The 27305-nt window shown below is 45.4% G+C and overlaps 1 protein-coding gene across 1 annotated transcript in view; it reads left to right on the forward strand.

The window, feature by feature from the left end:
* Positions 1–327: 327 nt before the first annotated feature.
* MAP2 (microtubule associated protein 2) overlaps positions 328–27305 on the forward strand; it is a gene marked incomplete at both ends in the record, with an annotated part of 67110 nt that continues 40132 nt past the window's right edge. The window contains 3 exons of the mRNA XM_080632070.1: positions 328–589; positions 19634–19747; positions 21990–22067. Coding sequence (XP_080488196.1) covers positions 328–589; positions 19634–19747; positions 21990–22067 — 454 coding nt within the window. The remainder of the gene's footprint in view (positions 590–19633; positions 19748–21989; positions 22068–27305) is intronic.

Here is a 27305-nt window from a genome sequence, read left to right on the forward strand (position 1 = left end):
AAGTGGGTCGACATTTAACTGTAATTAATTAGTTAAAATCAGATTAACAAAAGGGCAGCTCTCAAGAAACTCCTGCTAATAATTGCAAGGCAATACGAGAGTTAGGGAGGACTTGACCCATCATTTTTACTGCTCGTGGTTTGGTTTAGTTTTAAAGCAGTTCCCAGAACAGACGAGCAGAGACACTTCTGCGTGTAAACCCTCTCTCATCTGCTGGACCTGAGTTTCTCTGGCAGCACTGACCCATGGTGAGGGGCACAGTCACCTGCTTGGAGCTGACCTTTCCTACTCATGTCGTTACAGGCCAAGCGGTGAAGGCACGAGGCCATGGCGGAGGATAGGAAGGACGAAGCCAAGGCACCGCACTGGACTGCAGGTCAGCTAACAGAGGCCTCTGCACACCCACATTCACCTGAACTTAAGGAACAGGGTGGCGCGGGTGCCGGACTGGTCAGAAGTGCCAATGGATTTCCCTACCGAGAGGATGAGGAGCCAGGGCTGGGCAGCCACGAGCAGCCAGGGACGTACGCTCGGACCAAAGAAAATGGGATCAACGGGGAGCTGTCAGCGGGAGACAGGGAGACTGCAGGTAACGCACCTCCATACCCCACCATGGAACTCTGCAGACCACTGGATAATGGTCCTCCATGGGAAAACATTAGGTGGAACCAAGAGTGCCCTGTGGAGCTAACATGAGGGAGTAGTGCTTTGGAAGGGCACTAGCTCTCCACAGCAAGGGCTGCATCTTCATCCACGTTTGGACGGCTTGCATCCTTACCCAGAATCCTGGGCAGTGCCCTGGGAAGCCTTCAGGAAAGGCATGACGGTGCATTGGTGCCTCTTCATGGCTGGGACAGGGTCATCTCCCTGGGGGCAAGAGGACAGGCTGGTGCAGAGCTACTGCTCAGCTCCTCTGGGCTAGGGTAGGAAACCACCCTGCTGCTGTGCATGGATGGCTCACGTTGCTCTTGTGTGCATTTCTGTGTGTGTGAAGGATGGATTCTCCTGTTGTGGCTTGCGAGAAACACCACCTTGAAACCACCAACTATGTGCATAGTAATGTGTTGCTCAGTCTGACCGGGAATACCACAGTTCGGTGTCAGCATCTATTCCCCCTTGCCCAGGCATATTTCCCTGGATGCTCACTGAGTCTATTTGTAAACTGTGTCAGGATTTTAGGATTCAGCTTGTTATTTGGGAAACACACACACAAAAAGTGTGACTGTGTCAAAATGCAGTATGCAAAGCAGGCTTCCTGGTTTAGAAGTAAATGCTAATTCTCTCTGTGCAGAGTTCCCACTTTAAATCCCAAATGCACAGTGCAAGAGGAATTTCTCTTGTACAGACACAACTGCCCTTGATGCATTCATCCATGCATGCTAAAGAGATCTTTCTAGCAATGTCTGTTGGCTGTTGACACCATTCAGAGATGCTATCCATAATTTCTCAGCAGCTGAAGAATTTTAAGGCTCTTGGACCCTACAGCCATTTCATAAGCAATCGTGCTGGAAATGGATCTCTCTGCTAAAAGTAAATGGATTTAGATTTGAAGAGTCTCCTCTTGGGGATAGCCAAAATTTAAAAGCCAAAGGTGAAAGAAATCCTGTGTAAGCATTCAGGTGACCACGCTGCTGATGATTGTTTAGGGGGGATGATGACAAGGTCATGTCTCTTTGCTGTAACCCAACTTAGTGCTATGCTTAGCCAGCAAATAAGCAGGAACAGGCATGCAGGAATCACAGAGCTAAGATACTGCAGTTCTTAGGGGCCGACACGGGCTATGGGGAGACTGAGTGTGTTTCTCATCTTTGCTACACGTTTTGCACACAGGCTTTGACCAGTCTCACCCATACACGTGCAAAAGTGGGAATAACTCTCCTTAGAATGGGGGGAGAGAAATGCTTTTCGGGGCTCTGTCAAGCTCAGGTTCTGACTGGTGCCCCCCATAGCATTTAATTGAGGAGTTTGCAGCTCATGGTGAGAGGAGGCAGGAACCCACTGCTGCCCGTCCATGGGCATTATAGTAGTGTATTTTCATGTTGCTTTTTGAGGGAAGGGGTTAAACAGCGGAACAAGAGCAAATGAGGCAGCGGGACTGGGGACACGCACGTGCCAAGGGAGCAAGACTACTCTTGTTGTGACATTCGCTTCCATCACCACTTTGTGGCCTCATTTCCTCCTCCCCTGCTTTTTTCTCACTGCTGAGATTGCAGAATCTCTGGTGTGGGGACTTACTGTTGATCCATACAGTTTCTGTTTGGGAGTCTTAATATAGCTTATCTCGTGGCATCTTTGTCCTTGAGCACCACAAAAGTCCCTAAAACTGCTGCCTTCATGCATGAATTCCTCGCTGTCTGTAAACTCATGCCCTGCAGACACTGGCTAATCCCGTATTTGATTAATGCAGTGTAAGTCATCTTAGGATACTTAAGATATGTTTTTAATAATTTTTCACTTCTTAAAGGAGAAACCTTCAAAAACTTCTTGTAGAGGTGGAAGAGGACCCTGGAGTCTGTTGCCATTTTACACTAGGATCTACTAGCTGGATGTGCTGAACGTGTTGTGAAGCAGGAAATTTAGAGTTGGAGCTTGGTGTTTGATTCAGAGTTTGATCTTGAAGTCAGGATTGCCATGCACCACTAAACTCAATCATCTTTGCTGTGTTAGTCTGCAAATGTCAACTGCCGTGATGTGTTGTGTCAGGTAGGGTTTAAATGCCACTCTGATACACGTGATTGTCAATAATGGGAATTGTTTAATTCACTGACTCCAAACAGCTGAGGAGAAGTGCACAGGAAGCCAACATCGACTGGGATAATCAAGCCAAACTGTGGGTTTGAGGGAATTTGCAGGGATTTTGTTTTCCCTGGTGCAAGTCCAGAACCGTAACCTGGGGAAATCTCTTGCTTCTCAGCCTTTGTATTGGGGTCTGTAGATCTGCAGCAACTGCAACAAGAAGCTCGTGTTCAGCAGAGCACTCATACAACCAGGACATTCCCCAGCCCCTGCTGATGGGAGCTCAGTTACAATTTGAGGCATTTCACCTAAGGATGCTCTCCAGCAGCTGACTGACCCAGGGGCTGGGGTTTAGTCAGGAAATGGGCCTCTCCTAGGGCGAGGTGTTCTGCAGCAGTGCAAGAGTCCCTTTGGGGCACAGCAGAGCAGCAGGGCACCCATCTGCAGGGCTTGTGATGTAAAATCTGTGGGCTGTGTGTTAAGGGGAAGGTTAGTGTCAGGCCACCAGGACAAAGGCACCTTATGGAACACTGGTGCAGAGGCGAGGGGTGGTGATGGGGGAGGAAATAACAGTTCTTGCCAAAATGCATTCAATCCATCACTGCAGGTGACATTTTTAGGTTTGCACAGTTAAAATTTGCCTTCCTGTATATATGTGTGTGTGTCTCTCTCTTGGCGTCTGTCTAAGAGTTATTGAGCCTGACCTCAATTTTGGAATCCTCTGAATCTGGCTGTTGTGTTGCCTTTGATTGATCTGTCTCGGGATCGTGCTGGTAATGGCTGCATTATGGAGACACATCAATGCCCTTCTTTCAAATGGACTGATGGGAACGTGGGAGAGTGCACAGGCTGTGGACAGGGCAGCCTCAGGGCCTGATCTGGCATCCACTGAAGTCAAAGGCAAACACGTGTGAGAGAATAGGCTGTTTTTTTGGCAGAAGGCAAAAAAACTTGCTCTGGATGTGATATAAGTAAGGGCGGTAAAGCAGCTATTTCTTTTTCGTATGTATTTGTGTATGTATTTTTGTATATACTTGGGTTTAGGCCCTCTCCATCCTCAGCCCAGTGCCAGCCACAAGTCCCACACTGCTTCTGAGGAGCTCATGCAGTCTCCTTGCCTTTGGCACAGTCTGCAGCATCCCACAGCCTGAGATCCACTGAGCTTCTTGATCTGTGCCTGTCCATGCCCTTTCTCACTTGCACACACGCACTGCATCCTCGGTGAGGATTTTGGAAGCGTTAGAAGTGGAGGATGAGATCTGTAGCTCTTGTCAAACCAAACATTTTTACGTCATGTGAGACACTTGCTGCAAAGTAGGCGTGATAGAGTAACCTTCAGAAACTCGCTCTGAAGCAGGCTGATGTGGGAAGCTTCCCATTGGAGCCTGTGGTAGGGCTCAGGATGTGTTTGATGAAGGACGTGTTGTAATGAAGGATGAGAGTGGCAGAATGAAGCTTACTGAAAAGCCATGGTCAGCTCGCTGGGAGCAGGGAGGAAGCGCTGAGGAGCGGTACAGATGTGCTGCAGTGTTCTCTGGGAACCAGCAGTTCAGCACAGTCCAGCCTGTTTGACTTGCAGGGAACATCAAGCTGCAAAGGCTTGGGGTTTTTACACTTAAAATTCATCTATTTTTTTCCTTTAATTTTTTCCTATAATGACTAACCTGTCAAATTTATATGAACAGGGTAAAGGTGGTTAGATGCACTGTGAAGCATCTTCTGTACTATGTTGTTATGTACAGTGACTCAACTGATTGAGTGCTTTCTTCATTATATGCCAAATTCAGGTTTGTAATCAGAGGGGGCTTGGATTACCCACATAGTTACTTGATGAATTATTTTTGTGACAGACAAAGGGAAAGCATTTCCTGAAATCCTATTAGTAGAGCCTCAGGACAGCGACTGTCCTGGTGTCACTCAGTGTTAAGGACAGTAACATGTCCTGCCAGTGACACGCAGAGCCCTTCATTAACTGGCAGGGTCCCCAAACCATGTGGGATGCAAAGAGGCTGCCAGAGAATCATAGCAGACTTCCTGACACCGCACGCTGAACCGGCTGCAGGCTGAGTGCTCCTGCCGTGCTTTCAGAGCTCTTCAGGCACAGGAAAGGTGAGTGAGGAGGGGGGCCTGTGGCAGCTGAATGAGAATGGCAGTATTAAGCTGAAGGAGGAGTAACGGGCTGAGGGAATGGTGGGGGAACAGATCCAGCAGTGGGAGAGCTTGGAGAGGCAAAGGGCCAAGAGCTGGTGAGATGAAAACGGTGAGGGAGCAAAGATGGGCCAGCAAGTGAGAGGGAAAAAAAGGAGAAATTGAAGGACAATAGAAAGAGGTTCAGTTTTATCTGTTCATCCAGAGGTTCTCAGCTTTTGCATTATGGCAGATATTACCTCAGAGAGGAGGGGATTCAGACAGTAGGAATAGCACAGTCTGCAGGAAACAGCCAAAGAGAAAAGTGGGAAGGGGCAAATCATGTTTCAGCCTTGAAAGTGGTTTATCCTGATTCGGCCATTTGTTTTAGGCTTTGTTCAGTGGACATATGCATGGGAATCTGCATCATAGCTATTCCTGTGACCAAGTACTCTTTAAATAAGTGCATTTCAATGAGCTGCGGGGAATGTCAGCCTGAAAGACTGCCCTGGCGTAGCCAGTAGTACTTGAGCAGAGGTGGAGAGTCCCTTTAGGTTGGCAAAAACAAAGCCAAATGTGGAACACAGGGATTGTGCTTGTTTTAACTGCTTGGCAGTGTGTCAAGGAAGCAGTCTGTATCCCATTACCTTCCATAGCCTTGCCTTGTAGTAACCAGTCTCCGAGTGAAGAGGACCTTGTTCACGGCCCTCACTACCTTTGCACTGTTGGCAAGTCACTGTAGCACTCAGTTCTGCCGGCTCAGGGCTCTTAGGCCATGAGGGGTAGGGCTGGAGCCGCGATGGTAGGTTGTGCTGGGACAGGGTTGCAGCCTCTTCAGGCTGAAACTGTATTGAGTCATTGCCTGGGCACACATCTCATTTGATCTTTTCCTTTTTTCCCCTTTCTTGCTATACAAGTGATAATACCCCAATGCCCCAATGCCAGTAAACATACAAACAGGCCTTCTTTGTACAGAGCCCTTTTTAGTCTTTCTTTCCAACAAGACTGCTTTGTCAGAGCTTTCCTTTTTGTTTGGCTGTTTGCACTGGCTGTCCTGCTGCTGCCCAAGCCCTCCTGGAGTTACCAAAATACCCCCCAAACTCTCCGAACGCCCCTTTGCTAAAGGAGCCTCCCAGCCTTGTTCTCCAAGGTGCGTTTCCAACTAGCTGCATGTTTCGAGCACCACCACCAAAGTGCACAGAAGGATGCAAACTCGATGACAATCAAAGGCGAATTTGATCACTGGGTTTGCCCTGATTCAGTTGTTTTGTTTTACAAAGCTGGAAGAATGCATCTTACCATGTCATTGACGGCTCCCATGGGAAAGAAGCTGTTAATTGGGCATTTTGATCTCCCTGCCTTTGCCCAGGAAATGTGACAGTAATTACTGCGCGCTTTCCTTCTCCGTGTTAAGAGTAATACAAGTGTCATTTCTGGGACACATAATTGGGATATTTTAGACATGTTCAAATTACGTTGCTGACAACAGCACTTGTAGAAAATGTCTTTTTTTACCATTCTCTGCTAGGCTTGCTGTAGGGGTCCTTCTCATTGCAGAGGACCAGGCGTGAAGCCACAGAAATCCCATCTTTCTCATATGTCCCTAACCCTCAGCTGCCCTCTTTCTGACTCAATATTCAGTAACTGCTGTAGAGATCAGGCTCTGCAGGTTTTTCTGTGGCTGGCACTGTGGGTCACTAAATCCAGTAACACATCCTGTTTTGTCTGACTGTAACCTCTGTAAGGGGCTGGCTCTGCTGTCCCACCTCCTCTTGGGACTTCAGAAATCAGTTTGTGATTGACATGTGTTGGTAGGAGCTCGAGGGTTTGACACGGTTTTGGACAGTGCCTGAAAAGTTATTGCCTGAAAGGGAGTGGGGTGAGATAACCCAGTGTGCAGGTGCTAACTGCTGTGGCTCGGAGCCAGATACCCAGAGAAGCTCAGCCATCAGTCTCTTTTATCCCTAAAGCTCCTCTGAAAATGTCAGTGTGTGGCTCAGATTTGCTTTTGAAAGTGGTATCTCAAACCAGGTGCAGTAACACCATTAGAGTCAACTGTTGCATCGTGCCGCATCAGCATTGAATCTGGCCAAGACAAAGCATCAACCAGCCATTTCCTTTGGGCTCCCCGTTGGTGTTTTGATTCAATTTGGTGATTTTTTCTTACAGTATGAGCATCGTAAGAGGGAATTGCATAAGCAGCTGTGCTTCCTTAACGAGTAAGAGCAAAACACCTTATGAGTGTGTTGGCCTGGCAACCAGCGCTCACTTGGTGCCGTCAGCATTCCCAGAAAACATAATCAATCACAGCCTCAGAGATGCAACAAGGAGCAATAAGGCCAGGAGATGGAGGAAATATCTTTCATAACATGTTGTTCCAGTCACACTGGTACTTCAGAGTGTACGCCATGGACGTTGCCTTTTGAAAACATCTGCAGTCTTTTCTGGGGGACTGCTGTTGCTGTAGCTGTTGCTGCTGAAGGATGAATATCCTGTCCAATACAGAACGCATCCTGGCAGTTAAAGTTTTGCTTTTTGGCTCCCCTTTATGTGGAGAAAAATTTGCTCTTTGTCTGTTCACCTCTGCCCATCCTCCTCATCACCTGTGTCTGGCTGCCTGCTCTGATGGGGTCTATCAGTGCAGGCTGCTGTTTCCATGGGCCAGATCTTGACCCTCCAGCAGTGGCATTAGCTCAGTGACTGGTGGGGCAGTTGTGTTCAGAGGCCGTGTTCTAAATTGTGGCCTGTTTTGCTGGAGTCCTCTCCGGCGTATGGTAGGGGACAACTTGTACATTTATGAATTACAGAAAGTATAGGAGGCTTTTAAAAGCCAGAAGGGATGTGTGTGGTTCCTGACCTGTGCACAGTTGCGTGCAGCCTCTCTGCAGGCTCCTGCCCTCTAGGCTTGGCTCAGCTTTGCCCTGTGCTGAGAGGTGGAGATGGAGGGCTTCAGCAGCTCTTCCGTCTTATGTCTGAAGGGATGCCATCATGGTCTCCATCCTCAGGATGGCAGCATGAAGGACATGCAGAAGCACTGGGCAGTATTTGGCAACAGGAAGAGGTCTTTGTGATTGCAGCTGGAAGGTGGTACTACTGAGGACCGTGCCAGCATATAATCTTCAATTTCAGTTTTGATCCGAGGGCAGGAACGTTTGGAGGAAGGTTTGTTACCAAACAACAGAGCCTTGTTTTGCAAACACACAGCTGCTCTTGTTTGAGGCAGAGCTGAAATGTCAACTTCTCCTCCAAAGTCACCTTGAGAGGGAAGCAGCAAGTTCTTAGGTGGCAGCCCGGGATGTGCTGGTGGGCATGGCTTGCCTCATGTCCTGGCCCCTCGCCCTGTGCATGGGCAATTGTCAGCTCCCAGGGATGGAGCTGACACACTGTGGAGCAGAGGAGCATGGAGGTGCGGTCATTCACCCGCTCACCCTTGTGCTTCACAGATCCCTTCCTGCCCTTTTCCATGCAGAAGTCCACATGTGTGGCTTGGTGCGCTAACCAGTCAGCCCAGCACAGCTCTCTGCTGCTGTCCCCTAGGGTGTCCAGCTGGACATGTGCCCTCCCACACACCACCGGGTGCGGGTTAACCTGTGGTGGAGAGGAGAAGGGTACCATCAGATCACTTACAAAACCCGTCTGCTGTTCCTGCGAGGGGTGCCAGGCGCTGCTGACTCCTTTTTCCCTGTTGCCATGCCAACACATCCCTGCACGGAGCAAGATCTCTTCATAAGCTCTGCTGAGAGAACGTGTGTAGCCTGCGAGCTTAGTTAGCATTCAGAGTGCACAGCCTCTCTGGAGTGGTCCTGCGCCGCAGACAGCCTGTCTGACAAAAGAAAGGAGGAATTCATTTTTCTTCCTCCTTTTCCTCTAGCATTTGTTTCTCAAGGTTAAGGGAGGCAGGGTAGGTGGGGAGAGAGACTAGGAGCGCTTTGCTGTCCTCACCAGGGCACAACGTTAATGGAAATGAAAAGGAAATACTACTTTGGGGTGTATTTATGGTGCACAGTACATGCGTATTACATATATATGCAAATTTCTTGGTTCAGCTAACCCTGATGAGCTACTCTGTATTAAAATTGGAAAGCAAAGGCAATCTGGGTTTCAGTTTGAGTGAGGAACTCCAAGAAAAGATTAGAAGCCACGGACAAACCCCTGTCTTTGTCTTTCCTGCTGGTTTAGTCTCTGAGGACACACTATAGGGCAAGAAAACGTCTCTTCTGGTGCTATATTCATATCCTGAATAAAGACAGCAAAACATGGTCTTTTGGTTTGGGTTTTTCTGTTTTGTTGAGTTGCTAGTGGTAGATTAACTGCTCACTTGAAGTGAAATCCTCATAATGATAATTAATACAGGGTTGCTTGCCTTTGCCAGCTGAAGGATGGAAATCAGCATAAAGCAACTGGCATTAGCTGGCAGATGAGCACTGATGATCCAGTGCCTGTCCGTACCCACTGTGAGAAGGCTGATCTGGAAATTCACAGGCAAGGCTCAAAAGTGAGGGGGTTGCCTGCTGGTGTGGACTCCGCCATTCATTCCTTGGGAGGTGCTGAGCAAAACACCCCTCTTTTCTGTGCTGTTTCACAGAGCAACTGGCAAACAGAGGCAGTGGTGCTTGGAACACCCATTCTGAGGTGATGGTTTAGAAATGCAGTCTTGCTTGGGTTTGGGGGGGATTGTTTTTACTGGGCATTCTTCATGACATACAGAGAGTGCAGGAAACACAAGGCCCCCCCAGCTGCGTACATTAGATCATGCGAGTGAGCCTTTGCCCTACGTGTGGAAAATACCTGGTCAAAGCTTTAGTACTTGAATTTTAGTTTGCGAGCAGTATATGGGAAAGAACTGTGAGATATCATCAACTCCAAGGCAGGAAAACCTGTTAGCTGCTTCCCAGAGAGTCATTTTCACTCCGGACTGAGTCGATTGAATACTTTATGGAAATCAGCTTCAGTTGGAGGCACTGTATATTTTGAGAGGGGAAAATGAACCTCAGGTATTTCACTTTTTTTATTCCTATTTCTTTCCTTGAGATTAATTTATAGTGATTTATGGTCAGTTTGGTACAGCTCTCAGCAACTCATATAGATTGTGGCAGTTATGATAAAATAAGGTACAGTCTGGTTGTCCATCCATAAAGCCTGTGCTTCTGGCGAGACAGATACTTCTGCTCTTCTTTATTAATGTATGAGCTGCCAGTGCTGCATAGATGTGGCAGTCTTGCTGACATACCCAAACTGTTTTCATCCATAGCCTTATACCACATATGAGAGAAGGAAAAGGCTTCAGCTGTGACTGTTGCTTTTTACCTCAGATTTAGGGTATGTGCCAAATCCAGGGTAATACAGCCTGTACAGGTTGTTGGTGAGCTGTAAAAGGAACTAATCCTTAGCTGTTAATGTCCATGAGTTCCTTTCTCTTTCCTTTTGCTGTCATCTTTTCTCTCTGTTTAAGAATATAGTATCACAGACTGGCTTGGGTTGGAAGAGACCTTAAAGCTCATCCAGTTCCAAACCCTGCCACAGGCAGGGACACCTTCCACAAGACCAGGTTGCTCAAAGCCCTGTCTAACCTTGAGCACTTCCAGGGATGAAGCATATATTATGCTTCTCAACAATTGCTCCGTCAGCTCTTCCTTCTTTTCCTCTTTTCTCACTTAGGTTGCTTTTAGCTCCCCCACCCTCCTTCTTCTCTCTGTGTACTCCCAGCTTTATCCCAGCCATCCAGTGTACCTCCTCTGTGACCCTGCTGCTTCTCACTTCCAGTATGCTTGAGAGCTCTCCCTCTGGATGCAGATGCAGACCTCTCCCAGTGGCTGCACTGACCGAAGCCCTGGTCTCGGCCCTCCCCACAGCACCCAGATGTCCCCAGCACTGTGGCTGCAGAAGCTTGTAGGTGTTTAAGCACCGGGAGAAGACAGCTCTGTCAGAGGTAGTTCAGAAGATGTACTGAGGGCTTTGATGTCCGTCTCTCACATCTCCCTTTCCTAATCACTTTGCACACTTGGAAGCGTGAGCCTGTAGTCTCCAAGGGTGGGCAGTCCATGGACGGGAGCAGGGAGTGCCGGAAGAGGGGGAGAGGTGGCAGAACTGCTGAGCAGGGCTGAGGACTGCTCTGGAAATCCATCCCCACCACCACCTCTGCGGAACTTGGTTTGTATGTGACACTTGTCTGTGGGAACACTTGCACACCCGCATCAGTGAGTACACAACAATGTTCCTCAAAGTCAACAGAAGGACATCTGTCTTGGTACAGGTGTGGGGCTAGGCTGGGAAGCAGAGGGAGGGTGAGAAGAGCCCTGCAGCTCTTGCTGCATTGCAGAGCTTGCTGGGGAAGCAGTTTTGGACTGGCAGTGTGAGCCCGGAGATGAACAGGGCACGGTACTGCTGCATTTTAGGTGTTACTGTATCCCCTGATGGGATAAACCAACATTGTGTTGCGTTGACAGAATGATCTTCAGTCCTTCTGACCAGGCACGACTAGAAATGCCCCACGATGCGTGCACAGGTTAATTTTAAACTCACATTCAGCAGTTTGTATAGCATACTTTGAATTCTTTTTTTAAAAGATCACAGAAAACACTGTAAAAGGTGTTCAGTATCAGCTCAAAAGGAGCTAAAAGTGAAGTTTAAGGAGTATGTCACCTCCTGCTGTAGGTGGCTGAAGCTCCATGGACTTCTATGTGTGTTCTTAAAAGTCTGTTGGCTTAAAATTCTAACTTGTACTGAAGTTCAAAACAAATATTGATTTAAAAGTGAGTTACCTGTTACATATATTTACTCACACTTAAAGGATTAAATAGCCAGTTCTTTGCTTTGAAGCTGAAGTGGTTTCTTCTGCATGAGTACTGAGCTGTTCATGTTTTAGTAAAAGATAGAGCTGCTTCGTATGCGCAAGTGATGTTTTTAACTGATCTGGCTGAGGGTCTCATGGTGTCTGCTTCAGTGCTGCATGTTAGCTGTAAATTGTGCTGCCAATGCATCAGACTGAACTGATTAGCTTTTCCCACCTCTGACTTGGCTGGGAAATGCTGATGGCAGTAAATATTTTGTTCCAGGCAGTAGACTTAAGAAGATGCGACTCAGGGGACGCACAGGGAGCAAGTATTTGCAGTAATGAGGACTCATTTTTAAAGCATTGCTTTATTGTACTGACATTTGTATGACTCCTTTTGAAGAGACTTTCGTATTTCAAGGGTGGGGACTGATCTTTGGTGGTTTGTTTTACAGCAGCCAGGCAGCGTGGCCCAGGCCTCTGCCTGATGAACAGCTGGGAGCTGGAGCAAGGGGCTTACTCCAGCTTCCAGAATTGCACCTGGCTCCTAGCATGAACCCGCCTTGTATGCCTGGGAGATTTGGACTTGGCTGTTCAGTTCTCTCGCTGAAGAAGCTGATCAGGAAAATGCAGGCAGGGCAGTGAAGCTGAAGTACAGGCAGAGCAGAAACACGTGGAGGCTGTTCAAGGACAGGCAGCCAGAGCTGCTGCTCCCCTGAGTGCTGCAGAGAAGCAGGGAAAGGCACCTACCAGCCTCTGCTTTGTACTAAGGCACAGCCGGTGAGACAGCTCAGCTGCAGCCAGGACACCAGTTGTGTGCCAGATTTACACTGCTGTAAAGCAGATATGTTAAGGGGCTGGATAATGGTGATCCAGAGTTTAAGGAGAAGGTAGGAGGGGCTGTTGAGTACCTGAAGTACCCCAAAACACGGAGGTGTAAGCTGTCTGCTGGGGGCTCACCAGAGTGTGAAGCTTCTGTCAGGTATCCAGGTGTAGCTCCCCTGTATATGCTCTTCTCAGTTACTGCAATGCATCTTTCCCCACAGGTAGTCTGAATGTTCATACCTGTGGGGTTCAATGCATTGAACAATCAACGCTCTTTCCCCAAACACAAGCCTTTTCTGACCTGTACAGTTGGTTAGCTGGTAAATCCTGGCGATTAAATTAATCTGTCACTGTCCTCGTTGATGCTACAGTAGCTTAAAGTCAAGGAGTTTATTAGGGAAATGATAGTTGTCAGTTGTGTTGTGGTTTCATTTAATTTAAAAGCTGATGTTCCCATTATTTGCCTTCATACCCCCTGCCAATTACTGTTGATGTTGCCAGCATCCAGATCAAGGACCTACTTACAACAAAATATTTACACTCACGAAGCCATTTGAGAGCAAATATTTGAATTCTGTAAAGCTGTGTTACTGCTTTTCTTCAGTCGCAAGCACTAATCTGCTGGCATTATTTGGGTTTTATGTAACTTATTCATACTGCTTTGATTGCTGCTGTGCATTTCTCTTTTAATCTAAGTGCAAAAGGCAGTATTTAGTGTTGCCATGATCCCAGCGATAAAGTCCAAGATGTGTCTTTGGTTTCTCCATCAGAAATGTCACTGGGTGAAGCCCAGGTCTTTTTTCCCCAGCATTTCAGCAATCTTCACTGCAACAAGAGTCATCCACCCACTTCCAGGAGGGCTCAGCGTGACTTCAGGACCTATCCTTAGGGGTTTGGCTAATGCCTCTGAACAAATGGAATTGCTATTGGGTTTGGAGTCCTGCTGCCCTTGCAGTTGCTTGTGGGGGGAAATCTATAGGTTCTGTTTGCTTTTCAAATTGGCAAAGATCACAAGTAGCTGCTTTGTTTCTTTCCTTTGTGCAGAACTGTATTTGGGTGTGTTGCTCACTAAGCAGTGCAGGTTGCTGTGTGCTTTTGTTGTTGACTGGATTCCACTGTGCCAACAATTAGTGCTGGTTACCTTGGAAACTGCTCTGCACCCCACGGAGGACTTTGACAGGCGCATTTTGACTGAAATTACTTTGTTTTCCCAATTCTGCAAGCACACATGTAGCTAAGCCTTTTTCTGTGCTCTGCCTGTGTTTCTTCCCTACAATGCAGCAAAATCAATGAAACATATTATTTTATCCTTTCCATCTATTTGCATCTTTCTTTATCCCTGTTTTAGCCTCAGTGCTTTAAGAGCATTAATTACAGTTTGCTTTAACCAAGCTCACTGTTCGTTTTCGTGGTAGATGTCTGAGGTGACACTGTGAATGCGTGTGATGTTTTGACGGAGTTTTTAGTCTCTTCTTCTCTGTCTCTTCTTCCTATCATCCTTTTCCTTCGGTTTTCTCCTGGAGCATTTGCTATGCTGCGCACTGTAAACTTTGTTTATGCCTTAAACAAGTTTTGCTCTGCAGAGACCAGATGGCATCTTCCATGGCTGCAGCAAATGGAAGATCTGCTGCCATTGTAGTGGTACCAGATAGAGTTGTTGCTAGGAGTGAGGAACGATGCTGCCCTGGTCTGGGAAGAGTGTTCTGGTGAAATCGTGGGGATGTGAAATGCTTTTTCTTTTCAGGAGGAGCTTTCCCTGTTGCTGTGAAATGGGTTCACAAGTGGGAAGAAGCAATAGATAGGTGACGCAAGTGAACTGGCTGAATGGTAGTAACGAAACACAGGCAGCTACAGGCAGGGAAGGAGAAGAGCTGGGGACACACTCTGTCTGAGTGGGGCAACTCCAGCCTGAGCCAGGACTGACACTGTCATGCGAGGTGATGAGCCGTCTGTTCCCCAGGGCGAGCTGTACCAGCCTGTTCCTCTGGCGGCAGTGCGGGGTCACATCCCTGTCAGGCAGGGGGATGCTGTGAGTGCTGCCCACAGGATGCTTCTCCTGTCAAAAACAATCCTCAGAATAGTAATACAAGTGTTGCATAGAGGGGTGGGGAGAGAGGGAAGAAGATAAAAGGTGGCTGCTGGACAAAAGCTGTCAGAGGCAAATATCTGAGCCTGAGCAGGTTCACCTCAATGGATTGAGCCTGAGGTCATGATAGGCTGGGAGAGAAAAAGTGCCTGAGGCTGAAGGAAAACCATTTGAAAGGGTGCAGAAGAAGTAGACACCGCACATGACTGCCGAGATGTGTCACAGATCTAATTTTTGTTCTTGTCTTTATATTTGCCAATTATTTCTAACAGTTTTCTAGCAATATTGGGTGAAAGCTCGGATACCTTTTGCCACCATCTGTACATCTGTCTCTGGGGTGGGTAAACCTGTCTGTTAGAAAACTTAATGGACTGGAAAGGCTTCCTGGGAAATGAAAGTACTGTAGGTAATGGACTCAGGTGCCAGCGCAGACATCTGCAGTCCATTGAAAACTCCAGCAGCATCAATAAAAAATGAAGGAGGGCTTTGCAATGACATCTGGGCCTTGCTCAGGATCTGATCCCAGATCGTTGCCTCTGTTGTAGCCATGCTTTGGTTGAACAGTCCTCAGTTGAGTCTCTGTGGGTGAAGGGGTGATCAGGTGTCTGGATGATGCCTGCTGCAGTTCAGACCAGTGCCAGAGCTGGGCTGGGGATTGGGCAGCTGTTGTGCCGTTGGGTGTGCTTATGAGAAGGGCAGCAGCTTTGGGGGGTACAAGGCCTTCTAAACCAAACAAAGGAAAGGCTGTGGCTCCCCATACAACCAGCAGCTAGTTCAGCATCCCCTGTGCATCCCAGTGCTCTGAAAGGGTTTATGTCTCTGAGTTATCTGTGGGGCAGGGAGATTCCTGATGCCCTGATTTGATACGCTGCAGGCTGCGGTTTGTAGGAGAATTGGGCTGACTTCCAAAACGGGAAGCAGCGAGTGCTTCCTCATTGGTGTTTTAACTTTGGTTTAAATTAGCGTAGTGCCCAGGACAGGGGCCTGCCCTGAGCAGGGCACAGTCCTCTGTTTCTGCCACACAGCAGCTGTGGCACCCGTAGCAACTGGGCAGACTTGACCTGAGAGCCCTGTCAGAGCTTGGTTTGAAGAGAGAACCTTTAAGGGAGCAGCAGAATCACTGTCCCTGCATGCGAGCTCCTGGCCTCTTTGCTCAGCCTGCTTGTGGTCAGGGGCTTTTGAAAGCTCCTGCTGAGGATCTTTCACAATGTTTCTTCTCCTTATGGACATCATATTCAAGGGCCGGCTGTACTTTTGGGTACTGCATTCTCTAAAATCAAACTGGGACACTCAGTGTGTGTCCTGTATCATGAGCAGCTGTGACATCCTGGTAAAAAAGGAGCAGCATTTTACTCACTGCAAAAGGCAAAGGAAAACCACATTGCCATTCTACATTGTCTTGTGTGAAGCCAAGATCCTGGTGCCTTTAAGAAATGTGTATTTAAAGTTGTTTCTCATTTGTTACTGCCATTTTTGTGGCACAAAGTAGAGTCAGAGAATGTCTGCCTGCTTAAAGAGAGAGAAAATAGATCTCTACAAGCAAAACTATCTACTGAACCCAGAGCATTTAGGCCATGAAGAATTTGCCTGGTATCCAGGCTGGCTAACTCTGCTTTTTCTTTTTTTGTTCTTTATCATTAGGCTTCCTTGAACTTTAACTGAACCATAAGGAAACTGTGAAAAGTCTCAATAGCTGCCCTGTGAGGATTTGACTTACCCGTTGGATGTGCTATTTATAGTGTCCATTAGTACAAAAATGTCTGTCCTTCTGCAGCAGTCATGTATAGCAAAAGCACTCCTCTTCTGGCGAGCTGCCTGTGCCTCCTATGTCACCCAAAATATCCATCAAAAGAGTGTTCAGAAGTGAACCTTTCTTGATTAAGATGAAGAAAAAAAAAAAACCCAGGGAGAAAACCCAACAAACCAAAAAGACCCCAAGCCCCAGAGGCCATTTGTATTTTTATTTCCTTGTTTTGCATAGCCTGAAATGGAAATTTCCATTTTTCATAAGGCAACCGTTCACCCCCAGCCGTATCTCCCTGTGGAACATAATCTTTGTCCCAAGCAAATCATATCAGGAAGGGGGCTGAGAGGGTCTGAACAGTCTCCCAGCCTTGGAGAGCCCATTTGCACCAGGGCAGCAGGCTGGATGTACACAAGTATAAATTCTGTAACAAAGGAGGCCAGTTTTAGTAGGGAATTGTTTTACCTTGCTGGGGGAGGGAGGTGCCTTGCAGTAGCTCGGGTGATGGGGAACAGGTGACTGAGTGGGTTTCCTTTGGATATGCTCCAGGGTACTAAATCTGGTATGGATTTGCATGTTCTATATCTGAAAAGTTAATTGGAGCCTTTTCTTAAAATTCTCCTGTGAAAATAAGCTTACCAAATTGATTCTTCTGTTTTCCTAATTGAGTCTTGATCTGTTCATCTGAGCTAACAGTACAGACTGGATGATGTTCTTTTGTCAGTAGTGCTGTGATCAGTAGATTAATGGAAGTTTGGGTCCCACGTCACATCCTCCAGGCATTGAGTGTTGGTGGCAGTTGGCGAGAGGTCTGCTGGAGCCATGGTACTCTGAAGCTCTGTGCTCACCAAAGCTGTCTGGGCAATACTCATTCCTTCTGAAAGCAGAATGTGAACAGGGATATAGCAAGTATCAAAGTATGGTTTATGGAAGAGCAGTTTGTGTCCTACCCCATGTCCCACCTGTGCAAGGTGCTGCAGTGTGCCAGCTGCATGGGCTGGCGTGACAAGCCACCATCTGCCCCAGACGAGGTGCAGGCCTGTGAACGGCAGCTGGGAAGATTGATGGGCTTTGAATCAATATCCCTGTTCTCTGGTCCATACGACTAGCTACATGCATGACTTGATTTATGGGGTTATGGTGCTCAATTCGATCTACTTAAGCACAAAGTGGAGTTTCACCTCATACTAGGGGCATGTTGTTGAATAGAGGGAGAACTACAGCTGCCATTCACAGTCTCCTGCTAATACAGGTTTCTATGTCATATATGGCCCCTTTTAAATGTGTCGAGCTCCACCTCAAAACCAGTTGAGTTATTTCCTGCAATGTGGAAGACTGCCAGAACTTCACACCCCTGACAGCACGAAAGCAGCGTCTTCAGCTTTCTAGTCTGCATTTATCCTGAGCAAGTTTATACTTACAGATTCTTGGGCTAGCAGGTTTTTAAATCAGCTTTTTGTTGTTGCTGTTCCTTGGTAGTTATTCTGACATATTCATCCATCTACTCTTACTCTTGGCCACAGTCTATAACACTATTGCAGTCCCTGCCTTCCTGGTCACCAGTCAGGAGGGAAGTGAATTGTAAGATGTAAATACCAAGAGTTATGACAGTTCTTTGCCAGCAGATGAGTTTTTTAAATATCTCATTACACTGTTTGTGCAAAAGAAAGATTAACCTATCATTTTGGTTTTAGACAAACATGATTCTGAAAGTCAAATAATGCACATCTGTGCTTTTTGGGAGGAAAAAAATCAGCTTTTCTAAAGGACAAATGAAGAGAAGTAACTTTACATTAAAAGTACAAAGGAATCCTGTAGTAATTATGAGAAGAAATCATCATTACAAATCTAATAGGCAGCGTCCCCTATTAGGGTGGTTGCTGTAAGGTTACATGTAGGGCATTGATTTAAATATACTTCTCTTCCCAGCTGGTCCTTGCCTGAAGGATGCAGTAATGGGTGAGCAGAGAGCTTTTATTTGTGCCCTCGGGATGATGATTGATGGGGGCTTGGTGAGTGTCTCCTGGCAGGAGCAGGGAGTGTTGCTGTCTGCCATTAGAACCCTCTGCCTCCATATGAGGGGTGCAGCAGTGCTCCAGTCTTTGCTCTGTTCTGAGGTGGGTGGCCAGCCGGGCAGCCTGTTGCCTTCCCCAGGGCTCAGCACTGTGCCAGCTCCCAGCACCCTGCACTTGAAACAACTGTCAGCTAACACCCAGAAATAGCTGGAGTATGAAGCGGGTTATTTCCACTGAATTTGGCTATGAGAGGGAGGAATATGTTGATTAATGAGTAAGGGAGAGTGGGCTAACGCACAGATAAGAAAACAAAACCCTTTTTCTCTGAATTCTTTTGTAGATGGTTCTGTTGGACCAACCCTTAAGTCCCTGATTTGCTAGATCAAAGGTGCCTGAACTGAAACCTCCAGTGACTTCCAGATACGGCAGTGTACCTGATGACATTTCACTGCACCTTTGAGTGGCTGAGATACCATTTCTCGGTTTGGAAGTATTAACTCCAGAGTGGTCCCATCGCCATCCTCTGCCCACCAGAGCAGAGTGTCTGGTTACTCAGCCCCTGTGGGGCATGCCACACGTTGAGGGCAGTGGGGAAGAGCAAATCACAAGTCAGTCCTGTGACACCCAGGTCAAGCATGCAGAGACTAGGGCCTGAGTGCCCATCCCACCAAACTGGTGTTATCCCTGCAATCCTCCCATGAGACCTACTTGCTTTGTGTTGCAGTCTTAAAAGGGATGAGGAGGACAAAGTACACATTTGAATCATACAGGAATGTTATTCGACCTTTTTTTTTCCCCAAGTACCTCATCTGCATAGATAGCTGTTGGGGAAGTGCCTTCAATTCATACTAACTGTGTACTGATGGGGAGAAAATACCATCTGAAGTACATGTAAGAATGCAGCTAACTCCATGTATTAAATGTCAAGAAATCCCATTCCTCAGCTGGCCATTTCACCCTCGTTTGCAAAACAGTACCTGCAAAAACAATTCTAGACATTTAATAATGATCATCTTAAAACTTTGCAGTTGCTGCACATTGTCCCTAACAGAAAGAACTTTTAATAATGATGCTCTGTGCATGTTACTGTAAAGGCTGAAGTCCTGGTTTTTTACAAATACTCAGCGTTTTCCACTAAGGTCTTTGGAATACCTGGTCCTTCTGTTTCATTTTTAATGATTTGCTTATGTGTCAGGGAAAAAGATTACCTTTTAAAAATGGCTTAAGTCAGTCTCCATTTTTTGTTTAAGCTAATCTTTATGATTTTAAAACATTGCTCTCATGTCAATATTTTCCTTTGTTTTTTTCTGACTTTGCTGCTGCCACAGAGGAAGTGTCTGCGAGAATAGTACAAGTAGTAACAGCTGAAGCTGTAGCAGTCCTGAAAGGAGAACAGGAAAAAGAAGCCCAGCACAAAGACCAGCCTGGACCACTACCTTTAGGTAAAAGGAGACAAAGGATGTTCAAAGTATCCTCGTGTCTGCAAATGTTCTACGTATGTATATTAAACAAAGAGTTACAGAACCTACACGTAGGTTATGGTCATGGGTAAACTGCGGCACTGCTGGATAATTGCTGGAACCACATAATGATAGCAGTATCCTTGTTGCCTCAATTCTTCACGCCCTTGTGACTGTCCGTTCACTCTGTGCTCTAACAGCAGTTCTCCACCTGGTTTCTGACTCCTGAGTGGCAGAGCCGTGAAAGGAACTGATGGTAGTGGTTTGGTCATCGTGTTTGGTGGGACCCAGCAGCACTTGGAGCTGGGCAGGGTGAAGGGAGATTGTGGGGGAGGGAATTATATATGGTAGAAGCAAATGCCAGTGATTCAGGCTGGGAATGGTACCATTGCACTGGTCCATGGTGTGCTCCCATCCTTCTGCTGGCTCCTTTGTGAAATGTCTTTCTGAAATATAAGGACAGATGGATGGATAGATAGATATGAAAAAGTAAGTATACTGCCATTTGTACTTACAGTGCTTCTTCCCTGCCAGAAAACTTCCACAGTAGATCAAAACATGTACACCAAAGGCCAGAGAAAGGCCATGCTCCATCCTGAGGTAGGTCAGGTCTTGGCAAGTCTTGCAAGCCTGCCCCAGAATAAGTTCTGCTGAGTGCACGTATGTTGTGATTGAATCAAAATAATGCCTTGTGGTATTTTCTCCACAGGCAGTCTGTTTGGTACAGTGGCTGGACCCTGCCTGGGAGTGAATTAAAGTCAATGAGTAATCTAGAATAGTCATTGGACATTTGGTTCCCAGGGTCTCGTACTTCACTGAACTAGTTCTGAACTGCAGCAGGGAGGTGTGTTGCTTGGTAATTCCAGTCTTTACAGAGACACAGTTTTACTTGAAAGACTCCAATTCCGCAGAGCACTTCATACACATCTAAGCAGAGATTGCTTGGCTGGGGCCTGAGTGAGATACGATGGATATTCAGTTCCATCTGGTTAGATTTAAAAATACTGTGAAAAGCATGTCTTCAGTTAGCAACTGTTGGCGTTCCTGCGGTCAGTGACTCTTAAAAAGCACAGGTAGAATTGCATTGTGATGAAGATACAAATACTCTGTCCCTGGACGGCACATCTTAAGGGCAAGTCACGTAAGGGTCACTTCCAAACCACACTGAAATCAATAGAAGGAGGCCTGGCAAATTCTGCTGGGGCTTTGAAACTGGTCTTTCTACATTTGGGAAGAAGTCCTCAATCTCAGACTGAGTGAGATCTGCCTGTTGAGAGATGCTGTTTATGAGACAGATCTGTTAAAACAGATAGTTTTAGTTGTTTTAAGTTATTTTAAGTTTTTAGTTATTTTAAGTTGCTTTAAGTTTGTTTTTTTAACTAAAAGTCACTTTTAGTTGTTTGGTTTGGTTTTTTGTTTAAAAAGCATTGATTAAGCCCCAGTAGTGGATCTGGTTTCAAACAGAAACAAATCCTCAATGCGGTTGGTGTGAAATCAGATGCAGAGGCTATGCTGAGTTCACTTGAGAAGCAACTTATAGAGGATTTAATTGTACTTGAATTGAAACAAATGAAAAAACATCATTTGTTTTCAGCATCTGGTCTGATGATGGGGAATGAGTCTAAAACCCAATCTGAGTACATTTAAGATTTCACTGTGCCTTGCTCAGCTGAATTACTATTATGTCATGCCTGACACAAGTTCCATATGCTGATGTCTCTTGTCTATAGACAAGCAGTCTTTGCATGTATTCTGTGATTAACATTGAACTCAGCAGAAGGAAAAGAGAAAAAAAAAAGGCTTGCAGAATGTTTTTGTCCATGTACTGCAGGTAAACTGAAGAGATGGGATGCCAGGTTCTGATAGTCAGCCGGTGTTTATAAAATCTCTTATGCTCAGATGCTTTATTGTTGTTGCCTTGGGTTACTGAAGGTTTTCTAAATGGCAGTACTAATTTAAAGGATTATTTTGTACTTGATTTTCGTATTGTACTCTGTGGCCATAATTTTGAAAAGCATTCATACCATTTGAAAAAAAAAAAAATATAATCCTTTCATTATAACTTTAATAATCCATGTGTTCTGAAAGGGTCTATTTGAAAATCCACTAGGCACAAGTCCCCATTGAGTAATTCTCTCAGCTGGGCAGAACAGGCCGGCTTGTGTCAAACATCAGTCTCCCTGGAATTAATTGTTTTATCTCATTGTCACTGTTTGGTTTCCAGCAGTCGAGGAGTCAGCCAACCTGCCTCCTTCCCCACCTCCATCGCCAGCTTCCGAAAAGACTGGAGCTCTGGAGGAAGGTAAGGGTCTCCTGGACATTGCAGTGCACAGCTATCAGCAGAGGGATGAGACATGAATCTAAAGGATGGGGGAATCAAAAAATGGAGATACTTTCAGCACCTTCATGTGAAAAGATAAGGCATTCTCCAGCAGTAACTCCCCATCTGCAAACCAACTGCCATGCATGGATGAGGTAGACACATAGGCACAGAGGTAACTGACAGGATGTGTTAAGCCCATCCATATTAAAGAAAAAAAGGTGATGATGCTCACCTTTTTATCTGCTATATCAATATGAGTCAAGATGTGTGCTGTCCCAGTGTGGTCACCAGAAAGGTGATTCGGTGTGGGTCACCCTTCTTTTCTTAGGATTTGTTTGGTTTCTTTTTTATAGCTTTGTTTTTGCAATCTTAACTGCATGGAAAGCAAGGAGATTCAGAGTTGGATCATGTCTTTGGTCTTCAATCTGTAATTCGTGCTTCCATGCCTATGTGTATTGGGGGTTCTGTACACAGAGTGCAGGAGTCAAATTGTAGTTTCACAAAACATTTTTCTACTCAGCTCTGCACAACAAAGGTTCAGTTTCAGTAGCCCATGGTCACTGAATCTCCTCCTGCTAAAAGCCCCTCTAGCAAAGAACTTAAGCATTGGCTTAATCTTAAACGGAGGCCTAAATCCCAGTGAACTTGTCACGGTGGTCAGCATGTGTGTGCGTGCTTTGTTCAGGAGCAGATTGCTGCATCAAGGCCATCGGGGCAAGGAGACAGCAATATGTTAAAGCTGAGCTGTATCGTGTGGGTAAGAGGGAAGGATTTGGGTTCAGAATCTCCAGGGGGCCGTCAGATGAACTCTGCCATGTCAATAGCAGTTTTATGTGTCCGTTTATTTCCTTCTCTGATTTTTTTTTTAGCATTTTTTTTCCGTTTTGTTTGTTACATAAGTGCATGAAAATAATTTCTTATCATCTGCTTGCACAAACTTTGTTGGTATTTTAACCCAGAGCCTCTATACATGTTGCAAGTGGATGGTTGCTGTTTCATGTGCTAACAGAGTCTGACTCAGTTTGTCAGGACACTGCAATTAGGCAGGTTCCATCCTGCAGTCATTTGTGAGCTAATGCAATTACAGGCTGTGTTAACAACATTTGTCAGTCCACTGTACTGGAAATCTGGAATTCCCTACTGGATGTGGTTAGTAACCAATCTAAAGACTTTATTCAGTATAATCAATATTGGTTTGGTTGGTTGGGGGTTTTTTTTGCAAAGCCTATCTGCCCATTGTGTGTTTAAAAAAACAGTACAAGACATCCTGGACTCATCACCCCAAGGTACTGGCAATCAAAACTACTAACTGAAAAGGAAGCAAGTGGGGCATTAGCAAAGGCTTTTAAACTGTTACCAGAGTTTTACCACTGTTTTTAAATATATAATTCACTTGACTAGTTCAGTGCGTGCTGTTTGATTTTTCAGATCACAATATAGGACTTGTTCTTCTGCTTCAGGCCAGTGTCAAGGTTCTTCCATTACCTGTAGCTGAGGATGAGCTTTGCAGACTCTTTCTGTTCGCAATGTTATTTGCATGTATTTCAGGATTTTATAAAGTACTCATATTGATTAATTGACTGGAGGTTGTAGATTGCCCCCTGAACAACTAGAAACCATTTTGCTAGTTGTATTAACACTAGAAGGTGGCAAGGCAGTGTACAGCTCGAGGTTATCATGAACTACTGGACTGTGCGGTTCCCAGCTGTGCATATGACTCAGCAAGTCACTTAGCATCGTTGATCCTGTCTTTCCTTGCATGTAGAATTGAGTTAATATAATAGCACTTCCTTAGCTACTCCACAGTGCAAGGGCTGAAAGGTCAGCGTTTGGGAGATGATTTACCCAATACCACAGTATTTAAAAACGTTCACATAATTTCCTTTACTGTTAGTCAAAAGAGACTTTTCCATGACTGTATTTTGATTCAGCTCTTCAGTTTGCAGAGTGGCTTGCCTTTATAAATCCTAAAAGGGTAGGTTTGTAAGGGGAATATGGTTAGAAATGAGGTGCTGAGTCATTAATGCACTGTGCTGGAAGCTTTTTGTTTATGTCCAGCTGAAAGTGGAACTCACAGTAGAGTTGGTTGATGAACAGAAGGAACTTATAGAAGTAATTTCACCACAAGTTTTTATGTTGCTTTTTTCCCAAAATATCAATATTGTCAGTTCAGTGTAGTTAATGGTAAAGAAATCTTGTGTTCTGCTCTGTGCTAGAAGATGTAGTCCTTATTTTCTGTGGGCAAGTTGATCTTTTGCTGACTCGAGTGAGCCAGACCTGTCATTTTTATTCAGGCAAAGCTCCCAGTCAGAAGGGTTTGCCTCAGTAGGGTTTGACCCATTTTTACTGTACTTGTTTAAACCTTCACTTCCCTATACCATCTGGCTCTCCATCCTCATGCACCTTTACATTGTCTGTCTGTCTTTCTGTCTGGTAGAATACAATTTATTAATTTAACCCAATTCTAGAGTTGTTGAACAAAAAAAGGTGAGCACTTGGTGTGTGTATCTACCTCAGAGCTCCTTTTCCCCCCTTCTCGTAGAACATTTTCCTAATGCACTTGTCAGTGTGTGTTGCATTGCTTTGAATATGAAAGAGACTTCCTTCAGTCAGGGTAGGAAGGAAATCACTGTTGTAGACATGACAAAGGTGGATGTGGCCAGCCATGCAGCAAACACAAATTAAAAGGGAAAAAAAAAGAGTAGCAAAGACAGGGAGGTTTGTGGGTCAAGTCAAGTGTATTTCAGGAGAGAAAGGAGTCGGTGGATGTAGGTTTCTTTCCTTTGGCTGCAAAAAAACGTTCAGATGAGCCTGTCCCTTTTGCCTGCTGCAGAAGGTAAGATAACTAATTTGTCTTATTGAACTGATTCCATTTATTTCAGCGACAGGACCATAATTGTGCTCGGGAAATGCAGTTTTCCCTGGCACCTTCTAATCCTTGTAACAGTTGTATCTGGTCACGAAGGGCTGATGTGATATTCTCTTGCCATCTTGGCATTTCTTTTGTGCTTTGCGCCTTTCGACAGTGGTCAACACCATCTTCACATAAGAATGTTTCTTAATGTTGCAAGCTAGAAGGATGCCTTTGATGGACTGTCTTCCATTTTGAAATGGGCATTTCAGATTAGGCTTTATATACCAAGTTAGAATATTTTGCAAACTGAAAGGAATGAAGTGTCCTATAAAAATGGATCTATTTACAGTGGATATTATTTCTTAAAAGCCATTTTCAAAAGATACCTGGAAGCTAAAGCAGAATCAGCCTTTGTGAGAAGTGATTTTAATCTTGAACTTCAGAATACAGTGGGGATTTTTCCCATGCTTCAGGATGAAAAGGAACTATTAGGAGGGACTAAAATAACAAAGAAAGGATTTTTCTTGTTGCTGAAATAAAAGCATATCCTCATTTTAAGACATCATTATCCTGTTAATGAAATGATCTGCAGTGATTTTAAAAATATCTTTACTAAAAGTGATGAAAGACCAACGTAAATGTGTAATAGCCACAGACATAACAGCCCCAAGCAATACTAGACTTTGCACTCCTAATGATTTTTGGATCATCACAACAATATGTATAAGCATTTTTACTGTTGTCAGTTCCTGTCGTTTTCAGGAGCAGGGGCAGGGCCTGTATTTTCCTGCCTACAAACCATTCAGAGCCTATAAAGATGGAATTTTCAGCCTTGTTTGTATCAGTATAGAGAAGTCATGGGGTTTCATCTTCACTCTTGTTGTTGCATTTTACTTCTGAATGGCACCTGGATAAGTATGACCCACAGCTGGAAGGAGAACCTCCCCTTTTGCACATCCTGGTTCTCCGTGTTCTGCTTCTGACCCTATCAATCTGCTGTTCTTTTCTCCACAACATGCCAGTTCCAGCAGAAGGGGTGGCAAGTGCTTTCCACTCTTGCCCACAGTAACACATAGACTAGAATGAGAGCACCCTGCAAAGAAGCAGGAGTTGTTTTGAATCTTCTCAGGTTTAGGAGAGAGTTGATCCCTGGTCTCTCACACCGGCATGTGTCCTCACTCCCTGTGACTAGCCTTTTGCAAACTGCAAGCCTCTCAAATCTGTCACTGAATTTTGCAGAAGCTTCTGTGGAGGAGAAATCCACAGGTTCTGCATTGCAAGTGGGTCAAGATGCTTCCCTGTATCCTTGCTGCTGGCTCTTAAGCACTAGGGAAATGTGAGAAAGTCAGGTACAGACCTGTGTTCAGCATTTCCTGCTGCAGTGCTCTGCAGAGCTTCCTGCTTGGCAGTAGCAGGTTGCTGGCTTCTCTTTCCACACCCACCTCTTTTAAGCATGCATAAACCCCTCAATCTGAGGTTTGGATTCCACTGCAAGCACAAAGCAACTAAACTATCAGTGCTTCAGGCATTTTTTGTGCCCTGAAAGAAATAGTGAGGACGATTCTCTTAAGCTAAATTTCATGGGTGGTATTTGTGTCTGTGCATGGGTGCACATAGCATACCTTCAGTCCTGGCCAGCTGGAATCTTAAACATGGATAATCTTTCTTTTACAGCACTGTGATACGTATTTGAGCTACTGATATTGCCATCAACTGATAATTTTCCTTCCTTTTTTAGATGGTGATCAAGCCTGGATGGGTTGATACCATAGCATTCTTTTCCCAGGCAGAAGAAATACATGTTGTTACATTACAGGACATTTGTTGCCCTATTGCTGTAGAAGAGGGTGCTTTTTTTTAAAGACACAGATACCTTGTCATGGTGTGTGTCATGGTTTAAGCGTGTGCTATAGAAAGAAACTTAAAACTTATTGTTATTTGCCAGGAAGAACCTTAGAGCTCTTATAGATTGAATTGGTTTGGGTAAAAGTTGTTTTCTAAGACTTGGGTAATGGTAGTTACAGCAGCATTCATGAGCCAACGTGTTTTCACACAGAGAGATCTGGTTAATATCTGTTAGCTGCCTGTGTTAAAGCCTTGCTTCCTGACTCAGTGTTTTGGATCTGAGAGGAAAGTTTTGGACACTGGAGAAAATTTAAGTTGTTATTGCCTGGAGAAAAGCCACAGACACTGGGCATAGACTTGTTCTTGAAGCTAGTAGGAAATCCAAAGGGATAGCTGCAGCTGCTAAAGGCACCCTATGAAAGTAAGCGTTCATCAAACTGCTAGTTGTCATACACACAGAATGGGCTTCAGTGTATTTTCTTTAGCACTAGATGTTTAGCTTTTCATTGCTTTATACA

Source organism: Psittacula echo, assembly GCF_963264785.1.
Source record: "Psittacula echo genome assembly, chromosome: 20".
NCBI classification, from domain to species: domain Eukaryota; kingdom Metazoa; phylum Chordata; class Aves; order Psittaciformes; family Psittacidae; genus Psittacula; species Psittacula echo.